Below are 12,018 nucleotides of genomic sequence, written 5' to 3'. Positions count from 1 at the left end.
GACACATAGAAGAAGGGGCTCAGTTCCAAATATTCTTTCAAGAGCATAACCCCAATCACTTCCTCCCACGAGGCCCTTCCTCTGAAAGGTTCCACTACCCACCAATAGCACCACAGTCTGGCAACCAACTCTTTAACCCATGAGCCTTTGGAGGATATTTAAAATGCAAACCATAATATCACCTACTTCCTTTAATATAAAAATTAATTTATTTTAATTAATTAAGTTTCTCATGCTTCAAAGAACTAAAATTACCTTACTAACAAAAAGAAAATTACAAGCATATTCTGTTATTATTCTGAGCTTTCTGGTAATATTTCTCAAAAGGAAGTAAAGATATAAAAATAAATATTAGGTGAGAAAAGAAGTGTCAATGTAGACATAAATTAATAAATGGTGTTTTATAATGAACTTCTTTCTCTAAAAAGCTATGATTCTATTTGGTACTTAACAGGCATGTAATTAAATCAATTAAGAGAGACTTGCTTCCAAATATAGCAACAATACTTGGACCGTGAATTTCTTCTTTTCACTTCCTAATAAACCCCAAGCCCTGTTCATTGAATAAAGCATCGATAGTAGAATTTATTCCAACTTCCAATTTTTGCAGTGTTTTCTGACTTTTCAACTATTTATCCACAACAGTTGGATGGAAACATCTACTGTGTTTGGAAAATGATAGATGACCATCCAAGTTTAAAGTTAGAAAAAACAATGATTGCCACCTTGAGGAAGAAATAAAGCCCTTCTTTTGGCTATATTTTTAGGTTGGACTCATTCTTTCCTACACCTGACCCCCCCACAAAATGGTTGTGTCTTGATGACCTAGAATTACCTATCACATTTATCCATTTGTGTCAGAAAGATAAACAAAGATAGTGAGTAAGCCATGATAAATTAAATGTATAGATAAATATATGTCCTGTTGCCATGTTTCTATCTTTGAAATATCAAGTCTAGCTTCATTTTCTGGTGTAGTTATATTGCTGTGGGAAGCTTGTCTGAGACTAGAGGACATTGACCTTTTAGAGGTGTTGGCTGTTCCTGAAGAAAATTCACTGCTGCTCACAGGAATGGGGTGGAGTGAAAACACACCCAAGCAGAGGCAGGAAGCCACATGTGTGGGGAGAAGAGGAACATGCCCCAAAGCAAGCCAGTTTGTTCCCAGACCAGATCTTCCATTCTAAGGAGGCTGCCAAGGCTCAATTGTCCATCTCAGGACTATGTAGGTTGCTGAACTTGTGTGTCAGATCTGGGTTAGTATTTACATCATACCCAAAAATACACCTCTGTGGTAATAAAAAAAACAAACAAACAAAAAAAAAAAAACCTATCTTTTGTGACAAGGAAGGCACAAGTACCTAATCTGTAACATTGTTATTGAATGTGAAGATCATTCCCAGCAGGGAGTCTTCCTTGACCCCCCCACACAATAGGTGTGAATCCCTCTAACTTGTCCTCAAAGCCTGTGTTTCAATAAATAGGTAACTGCCCATTTCCACATGGTACAGATTCTACATCTCTGAGTCAGAAGGGAGAAAATCGTGGGAGGATGTACATTGGAGCCAAGATAGCCTCTTCAACAAATGGTGCTGGGAAAACTGGAAATTCATATGCAACAAAATGAAACTAATGATGATGTAGCTTCATAAAGCAGGACATGGGGAAGCTACACATTGTTTCCTCCCATCAATGCAGAGCTCCATGTGACTAGTAGACACTCCTGCTCTAGACTGGAAATATGTTGGACAGAGTTTTACATATTGTCGGTGAGATATTTCTGTCACCAGTGGTACGCTAGAGAGAATCTGAATAATCCTGAGGTCATTCTGCAGTCTCTCCTGGGAGAGGGAGTGAAGCCAGAGGATGACCCACTCCTCTTTCTGGGTCTGATTTTCCTGATGTGTCAAGCAGGCACTTGAGTTCTGTGATCCGTGTCCTCTCCATCCCTGCTGCCTTGTGAATCCTGGGGTGACAAATCTGAAATTAGTTCTGTTTTGATTTTATAGACAGAATGGTTTGGTTTTATCCTTCTCTCCAAAATCAAATTTTGCTTTATTTTGAGTAAGATTTATCAAAACACTCCAAACTGTAATTCTACTTAGATCCCAAAAATATTACCTGCAGACCTACTTTTACTCTTTTTCTCCTCATAAAAAAATAAGTTTATATGGCACATTTTAAATAAGTCTTGAAATGAATAGAAGGACACAAATAACATATGGGACATGAAATAATCCACCAACAGTAAATAGTCTGAAAAAAATATTTAATCAAAGGGGAAATAGTTTGCAAATAATTTTCCAGAGTATGCAATCTTGTCTCAAAAATATGTCTTTTTTTCCCGTGAGAATGTAAAAGGATCATATAATTACCATAAACTCATCATTTAAAATGATAATAAAACCTAAACCACAGCTATTTAGAAAAAAATGCATTTGGTATGAAATTTTGAAATGTAACCAGTAGAGTTTCAAATTCACATGTAATAGTACCGTGTACGTTTATGAAATTTCTTTGTACAGAATACCATAATGGGATTTCCATAGGGAACCCTAGGAATGATGTCATTATCACTGAGTACCAAAGGGTCATGTGACACAAAGGACTGTGGCTTAACTATGGCCACCTTCCATAAAAGACCTGTATATTCTCATTAAGGAAGTTTGGGCCTAATCCCACATGATGGAGATTAGAGCCTACTTTTTCTTCTAATAGGCTTAGTGTCTCTGGTTTAATTCCTAGGTCTTTGATCCACTTTGAGTTGAGTTTTGTTCATGGTGAGAGATAGGGATTTAATTTCATTTTGTTGCATGTGGATTTCCAGTTTTCCCAGCACAATTTGTTAAAGAGGCTATCTTTGCTCCAATGTACATTTTGGTGCCTTTGTCTAATATAAGACAACTGTAATTATATGGGTTAGTCTCTGTGTCCTCTCTTCTGTACTATTGGTCCACCAGTCTATTTTGGTGCCAATAACACGCTGTTTTTGTTACTATTGCTCTGTAGTATAGTTTAAGGTCTGGTATAGTGATGCTACCTGCTTCACTCTTCTTTTTTTTTCACATTATAATTTTTAATTTTTTTTTACATTATGGATTTTTAAAACAAAACTAAATAACAGCAGAATTTATTACAATTCTTATTACACATATAGAGCACAATTCAGTTTTTTATATCTGATTGTTGCTTCACTCTTCTTGGTAATGATTGCTTTAGTTCTTCTAGGTCTCTTATTTTTCCAGATGAATTTCATGACTGCTTTTTCTATTTCTTTGAGGAATGTCATTGAGGTTTTGATTGGAATTGCATTAAATCTGTATAGTGCTTTTGATTGGAAGTGCATTAAATCTGTATAATATGGTCATTTTGACAATTTTAATTCTGCCTATCCAAGAACAAGGGAGATCTTTCCATCTTCTAAGCTCTTCTTTAATTTTTTTCCTTAGAAAAAAAAATTTCTGTAGTTTTCATGGTAGCACAAGAATTAAAATCAAGAATTAATAAATGGGATGGATTCAAACTATAAAGCTTCTTCTCAATGAAAGAAAAATCAGTGAGGTGAATAGAAAGCCTGCATCTTGGGAGCAAATTTTTTCCACTCACACATCAGATAGAGCACTAATCTCTAGGGTATTTAAAGAACTCAATAAGTTAAACACCAAAAACAACAACAACAACAACTAAACACCAAAAACAACAACAACAACAAACAGTCCAATCAATAAATGGGCCAAGGAACTGAACAAATGCCCCTCAGAATATGATATACAATCAATCTACAAATATATGAAAAAATGTTCAACATCCCTAGCAATTAGAGAAATACAAATCAAAACTGCTCTAAGATTTCATCTCACTCCAGTGAGAATGGCCGTTCTTAAGAATACAAACAACAATAAGTGTTGGTAAGGATGTGGGGAGAAAAGGTACACTCATACATTGCTGGTGGGACTGCAAATTGGTGCAGCCAACATGGAAAGCAGTATGAAGATTTCTTGGAAAACTGGGAATGGAACCACCATTTGACCCAGCTATCCCACTCCTCAGTCTATACCCAAAGGACTTAAAATCAGCATACTACAGGGACACAGCGCCATCATGTTTATAGCAGTATAATTGACAATAGTTAAATTGTGTAACCAACCTAGATGCCCTTCAGTAGATGAATGGATAAAGAAAATGTGGTATATATACACAATGAAATATTACTCAGCAATAAAAGAGAATAAAATCATGGCATTTACAGGTAAATGGAAGAGGTTAGAAAAGATAATGCTAAGTGAAGTTAGTCAATCCCCAAAAAACAAATGCCAAATGTTCCTTCTGATATAAAGAAGCTGATTCATAGTGGGGTTGGGAGGGGAAGCATGGGAGGATTAGATGAACTCTAGATAGGACAGAGGGGTGGGAGGGAAAGGAAAGGGACATGGGAGTAAAAAAGATGGTAGAATGAGATGGATATTATTACCCTAAGTATATGTATGAAGACACAAATGGTGTGAATATACTTTATATACAACCAGAGATACGAAAAATTGTGCTCTATATGTGTAATATGAATTATAATGCATTCTGATGTCATATATAACAAATCAGAATTTTAAAATTAATTTTTTATTTAAAGACTTTAAAAAAGACTTGTGTATTCTCTATATTCTCCTGCAGAATGGAACAGCTCTGAAAATGAGTGGGCTAGCTAGTGGCACAAGAAGATCATCCAGATCTTTGTTCCCTTGGGAAATCTGCTGTCCATCTCATAAGGGAAAGAAGCGCAAAGAACTCAAGAGGATAGGAAAGCAAATGAGACACTCACTCCCAATTATTTAGTAACTCCCTGTTACCTAGAGAACAAAATTCAACTCCTCATGCAGAAGCCTGAGGCTCCTGCTTTCTCTGCCAAAGTAACCTTTCAGCCTCATCCATGCAACAGAGAATAGTGAAGGGATGGGATAAGAGAGGTAACCAGAGCCAAATAAATCAGGGCCTTGGCTTTGACTTGGAGTAAGATAAGAGCCAATATAGGCTCAGAGCAAGGAGTGGCAGGATAAACCTGATGTATTCTCCTTATTCATCCTTCTCAAATGTTCTCCATATTTTAGCATACAAACTCATCCACCCTGAGAATCTCCCCCAAATATTCCTAATCATAATACCCTCATTCTTTCTTAGTGCCACCTCAGCGTCCCTCCCACTTAATCAGCTTCTCTGATTCCTTCAGCAAGATGGGATGCTTGCTCCTGGTCTAATCCTATGAATGCCTGCTTAGACCACAGCCATGACTTTTGCATTTTCTGCCTAGCATGTACTAGAAGAAGTCAAATGACAAAATCAGACATGTCTTCAGCTGGTCTGCAGATCCCTCCAGCCATGAGTTACATTTTATACAGGAACACAGTGCTATAGCTTTGGCTGGTGTCCCACAAGTTTCTCAGCCCAGTTTCCAGGCCCTCAGCAATATGACAGCCAGCCACCTGCCAATCAGCAGTTTTGCCAATAGGCCCAATAATTCAATTCCATCCATTCATCTAAAAATATGGTAAAGGGGAATACAGACATTCAAAAACAGTTAAAGCCAAATTATCATCTCAACCATTTTTTTTTTCCGAACTAAACTGTCTGGACATAAACACATACCTGCCGTTCCCCTTCAGCCATGATTCTCTCTGGGAACACCGCAGGGACTCCTTGTCTCCACCACTTGTTCTGGGACTTGCTTTGTATGGTGCTGTCCTCTTTGTTACCCTGATTTATCACATTTTTACACCCCTTTCCCCACTAAAGGACAGGCTCTTTAGGAAGAGAGGTCTTACGGTTTTATTTGCGGGCCCCATTCGTTTCCTCAGCCACTGACTCTTGCTCAAAACAGAACAAAACAGAAGTCCACAGATGGATGGTTTGCAGGGCTCTCCCAGGTCTTCTCTCAGCCCTCAACTGCAAATGAAATAAAATTAAATTAAAAACCCAGAGCCCAAAGCTAACCGTCTACCTCTGTTGCAGGATTTTGTGCCCCTGTATCAAGACTTTGAGAATTTTTACACGCGGAACCTTTACATGAGAATCAGAGACAACTGGAACCGGCCCATCTGCAGTGCTCCAGGGCCTCATTTTGATGTGGTGGAAAGGGTATCTGATGACTATAACTGGACATTTAGGTGAGGCAGACACCTGGAGGGGCTTGGTGGAAAAATAAAAATCCCTTCAAGAAATTCTAGCATGGGCACCAGATCACAGATCTGAAAAACCCCCAATACAAAGGTAGCTGGGGTCTTCATCATCCAGTCCTTGGCAGCTCTCATGAGGCCAATAGAGGAAGTCACAGTAATTATGTTGGAAAGGTGGCTTATTTATAATGTAATTAAAGTGAAACCCTGTGTCAGAAGTACAGAGTCAGCCTTGAAAAACCCTTTTCAGCTTTCCTGTCAAATTGTACCCTTCTGTTCTCCCTAATGGGGACAGTGGTGACAGAGCTCTTGTTCCTTTAGAAATTCTTCTTGGACTTTGAACCAGAGCATGATTTTCATGAAAGCAATTGCCCAAGGGAAATCAGGAGTGAGTAGTATACCATGGCCCAGGATATCTTTCTCTAATGCTCATCTCCACTTCATTATGGGTTGCTTTCCTCTAAGGATAAGCCATGATATGCTGAAAACAGTGTCAATTTAAAAGAAAAAGAAAACATATAATTTGGGCCAGGCCCAAATCCCAGTCTCTTGGGCACTGGGAGAATATTAAATGAGATAGTCCTCCTTGTTCACTTGCCTGTTTCCCTATAGGTTTACTGGAAGAATCATCAAAGATGTCATCAACATGGGTTCCTATAACTTCCTTGGGCTTGCAGTGAAATACAATGAGTCTATGAAGACAATAAAGGATGTTTTAGAAACATATGGCTCAGGTGTGGCCAGCACCAGACATGAAATGGGTATGTGCATCCACCACTTTGGAATTTCATCCAGTCCGGTCTCAGATTCCTTGTGACTACTTCTCAAGTTGAGATTGTATCTAGACTATGTGCCTCAAATCACTATTATAAACTTCAAAAAGCAAAAGGGATATAAAAGTCTTTTTGAAAATTTCAAGCATTGTGCTATTGCCAGGTGGTTTATTAAATGTGTTTTAATTTTCACGTGTGAGTGAAAATATAACTTTTCTGATCATATTTCTACAATAGCAACTATTGTGCCTCCTCCAACAGATCCTTTTCTGTCTTTTCTCTCACTTTTAGTATTAACATTCATCACTGATTCAAATAATCTTGTTTTTATGTTTACATATAACCTGTCTCTGCTACTCCAACATAAGCTTCATAAGGAGAGGGACTAGCCTTGTGGAATGTTGGGTTGAATGAATGAATGATAAATGAATAGACAAGATGGCACAGACTGCCTATTTATTTATCTTCTAGCAAAAAAATAAAAAATAAAAATCTTATTCAAAGGAATAAAATTTGTAATAAGGAAACTTCCACTCCTCTCAACGGCAGGGAGAAAAAATACTGTGAACTTGCTCTTGGAGAATGCTTTGCAATAGCTGGTATGTTGTGGTGGTGATTGTTTTCATGTATCATATCACTTATTCCTTAAAAAATAAAATTCAGTGGCGCACACCTATAATCCCAGAAGATCAAGAGTTCGAAAGTCAGCTTCTGCAAAAATGAGGCACTAAGCAACTCAGTGAGACCCTGTCTCTAAATAAAATACAAAATATGGCTGAGGATGTGGCTCAGTGGTTGAGTGCCCCTGAGTTCAATCTCTGTTACCCCCCTTAAAAAATAAATAATAACATCCTGTACTGTAAGCAGCATGGGTGGTATTTTCCCATCTTCTAAAACAAACTGAATATCATGTTATCTAAGTGATGTGTCCAAGTGGTTCATTAACCACCCTATATTTCAGTAGTTCAGCTTTCTCTACTATTATGATTCTCCATCATGAGGACAAATGCAAAATTTACCAGGTTAGTCCGAACCTGCCCAAGAATCAGTGAGAAGTCTGATGGAAAGGGATTTACCATTAATGAATAATGGATCACATGCCCCTCTTAGATAATTAGTATAAGGGCTTAAAGATCAAAAGTTATTTGAACAGTAAAACAAATAATTCAAATTGCACAATGTAACTTTATTTATTCAAGCAAGCATTTGACAAATAGCCAAAGCTCCAGTTTTAATGTGATTGCTCAGATTTCTTAAGAAAGACAGCTTCAGAGAAAAGCTTTCTTAGCATGAGAGCTGGAGATGTAACAGGATGCTGGTGGGTTGTGGGAACAGGGTTGGTACTAACTCACCCATGATGCCCCATTTGGTGATGGAGAGAGAATGGAATAATACCCCAGCCATAAGAGGCACAAGTAAGAAACATTTAGGGATGTTTCCTCTGGTGCTGGTGACATCCAGTATCAGGTTCGTAATGACCAGGCAAAAGTAGAGTCCTAGAGATGATGACCCCTCCACTCAGTGAGATAGAACACTCCGCCATTATAGCTGGCAGAATCTGAAGGAAGGCATTTGACACTGGCTATGGTTTACCTGCAAAGGAAAGTAGATATAGAATAAGGATCCCTGATTCCATGGGTTCAGCAAACCCAGAGAAACTATGCAGAAATGAAGTTTCCATCTGTTACTGATCACAGCCTAAACTCTTTCTCTGCCTACTAATATCTTGAATTGTTAATCTTTTATATTTACCTGCTTCTTGCAACACTCAAGTTCAAGTTCCAAGAAGAGATTTCAATAGTTTCCAAGTGTGCATAATGACAGACCCAAAAGAGAAGTCACCCACACAAATTTTAGACAAATAGAAGGACTGAAACATAAAGATAAGCAATCAGTCAAGAAGTGAGTAAATAAGAGGGGACTTTGAAAGTATTCTGCAATATAAATAATAATCTTAACATGGCATGCAACAATTTGGAATAGTAGAACTCCAAAAGACATTTATTCTAAGAAATTCAAGTAACTCTTGAAAAACATGTGCTAAAGAAAATATTTAACTGTACAAATGGATTAACAACAGATTTGCCTACTGAATGGAAAATTGAAATTTGGCCCCAAAACCCAAACTCAACTATGTGCTGTAAATTAAAATAAATATTATTAAATTAAAGTTATTACAAAGGATGAAAAGTATAAAGATAGGTCTTAACCAGATACCTGGTTTCTACCTCCCTGCTATAACTGAAAGTAAAGTGACCATGACACTCAGAGCAACCAAGACATCTTTATTGTGGCAGTGTCTGATTAACAGGGAAGGAGGAGGAGGAAGAGGAGGAGAAAGAGGGGGGGGTAGCATGCAGGGGGGAGGGGCAGCAAAGTGAGAGAGAGAGAGAGAGAATAAGAGGGAGAGTGAGAGAGAGCGCAAAATGAGAGAAGAAAGAGAAAGCAAGAGAGGGCCCCCCCCCAAGAGAGTTTTTATAGCCCAAATCTAATGGGGTCTTTGGGTCTGCAAGCTGTCTTGTTGGTGTACAGTGATTGGACCATACAGTAGTTGCTAAGGATGTCATCTTCTGTCTTCAGGCAGACAGGGCAGGGGTTAGATGTGGGTTTCTGTTGGGCCAGACAGGTGAGGGTCCAGTGTTCAGCCTTGAGTGGGGTTGAGTGTTCAGACTTGAGGCAAACAAGCGATAAGAAACCAGACGGGTGAGGGTCGAGTGGCCAGGCTACCCTGCAGCCAACATTTGTTCAGCCTGCTCCGCAACTAACAATAACCACCAGCACCACACCCCTAGTGGCCAAGAGGAGGCCAGGCCAGTGGAAAAAGTGATGAAAGCCCAAAAAGAAAGTAGTTGCTTTTGAAACCCACACCTGTTAGAACTAAGGCCAAAAATAAAGCTGGCAATGATACATTCCCACAAATACACATAGAGAAATGCAAATGCCATTTTCAAGATGTGAAATAATGTACTGCTCTTTATTTAAATACACCTTAAAAAATAATGGAATACAGAATTAAGGGAGATTTCAATTCTCTTGTGAGTCAATTTAACATTGTGCAGGACGATGATAAAAGAAAATGCATAGTTTTCAAATCCTAACTATGAGACAGACTGGAATGGTATTTTGGAGTCATAATCCAGTATTTAAAATATCTAAAATATTTAAAATTATTAATATCTTCTATTGGTGATTTTTTTTCTCTGATGCTCCTGGATCTTGGCTCTCCTTTTCAAATTATGTGCTACATGTGCAAGTTTAATAGTAGCTACATAGAGACAGTCTAGTTTCTCTTAAATATATTGCTCAAGTGCTGTGAAAGGTTAGAAATTTGTGAGTGACATCAAAGATGTGCAATAGAGAACTCTAGGCCTAACAACTTATCAAAGCTTTAAGAAACTGGGCTCAATTTACTCTTTTCATGGTGGCTGGAAAGTCACTAGAAGAACTATTTGCAAAAGGATTCTAAAATTACATAGACTTTTAGATTTTCAGCACTGGGATTGAGAATTTTGTGCAAATTGTTCATAATGTCTGAGTTTTAAATATCAAACAACAATAAGTAATATCTATTATGCAAGACATTTCCACATTTGATCTTTGAATTTCCTTGTATTCAAAAACAACTTAATTCTTCTCTACTTAGAAGATATTTGACTAAATTGGTTTAGCAATGGAAAAGAGCGCAGCAACCCCTAAGGCAAAAACAATGCATAATTGCTTGTTCTTCCTTCACATGAGTTGAGTTTCAAATAAAGAGTAAGATGAAACTTTAAAAAATAAATAAACAAATGGACTAAATGCCTGGTGTAAATATGAACAGAAAACAAAGCACAAAATAAGCTTCACTTATGAATCATTAAACAGAATAAAAGATGCACATCATAAAAATAATAATAAAGATAAATACACCTCCTTTACGCATCACATAACACAACAGATACATGTGTGGATTTTGTTTATGTGTGTGGGTGTGTGTACAACCAGCAATTAAAGGGATAAGAAATTGTGGAAGCCTTCAAAAAGCATAAGGTCAATTTATATTCAGTCCACAGAAACAAAAGAAAAAAATAGAACATGAAAGAGTAATAGAAGATCATAAATCTCAATCCTTAAAAATGCTTAGCCAGGGGCTAGGGTTGTGACTCAGTGGTAGAGTGCTTGCCTAGCATGTTCGAGGCACTGAGTTCGATCCTCAGCACCACATAAAATAAATAAATAAACAAAATTAAGGTATTGTGTCCAACTACAACTAAAAAAGAAAAAATTGAATTAGCCAAAAACTGCAAGAAAAAAGATATAGAAAATGAAGACCTGTAATTACAAGTGATTAATGTTAATTTAATAACTATGTATTGAATGCTAAACCTTAAAACATAATATCTGTGTACTTCATCTTTTTGAACAGTTATTAAATTTTCACAAAAATTTACTATAAATTATGCCACAAAGGAAATCTCATTAAATTCCCCAAAGTGGAACGTACATAAGTTGCCAGTGAGCCTATGAAATTGATATGTTAAGTAGTAGAAGAGTTTTTTAAAGAATAAAGTTTACTCAACTTAGGAAAAATACCAGAAAAAAATGTGGCCAGTGAGCTATGAAAAATATTCTGGCCCATTAGTGAAGAAAGACTAAGACATTGAGATATCATTTTATTTATATTTATTTTGTAATATTTTCTCATTTTTTCACAAGCATACCATATTCTTTGGGCAAATTATTTTCAAAATTATCACAAAAAAATGAGAAGAAGAAGGCTGGGAGTGTAACTCAGGGATATGTATGACTGAAGCACTGAGTTCAACCACCAGCACCAGATTTAAAAAAAAAAAAAAAAAAAAAAGAACAGGAGCCTAAATGAAGTTGAGTGTTTAGACACAGTCTTATGAAGAGAGTTCCTGCACTTCCAAGATGTTGCTATTGAATCAGACCATAGTTCGCTGTCTATTTGAGGGGCTGTGGAGCAGAGAGTATGTCTCCTTCCACCTAAAACAGTGGCTCTCAAACCTTAGCTCACATGAAAATCACCTGCAGGGCTTCAGAAAAGATAGGTTTCTGGTTCCACTTAACACAGCTTCCAA

The 12,018-nt window shown here is 37.3% G+C and overlaps 1 protein-coding gene across 1 annotated transcript in view; it reads left to right on the top strand.

Annotated features, from left to right (window-relative positions):
* Positions 1–12,018, top strand: part of Sptlc3 (serine palmitoyltransferase long chain base subunit 3) — a 136,892-nt gene that overhangs the window by 47,903 nt on the left and 76,971 nt on the right. The window contains exons 3-4 of the mRNA XM_026397657.2: positions 6,001–6,155; positions 6,777–6,925. Coding sequence (XP_026253442.1) covers positions 6,001–6,155; positions 6,777–6,925 — 304 coding nt within the window. The remainder of the gene's footprint in view (positions 1–6,000; positions 6,156–6,776; positions 6,926–12,018) is intronic.

Source organism: Urocitellus parryii, chromosome 6 (assembly GCF_045843805.1).
Source record: "Urocitellus parryii isolate mUroPar1 chromosome 6, mUroPar1.hap1, whole genome shotgun sequence".
NCBI lineage: Eukaryota > Metazoa > Chordata > Mammalia > Rodentia > Sciuridae > Urocitellus > Urocitellus parryii.
The sequence above is the reverse complement of the archived record's forward strand: the minus strand, read 5'-3'. Positions and strand labels throughout refer to the sequence as shown.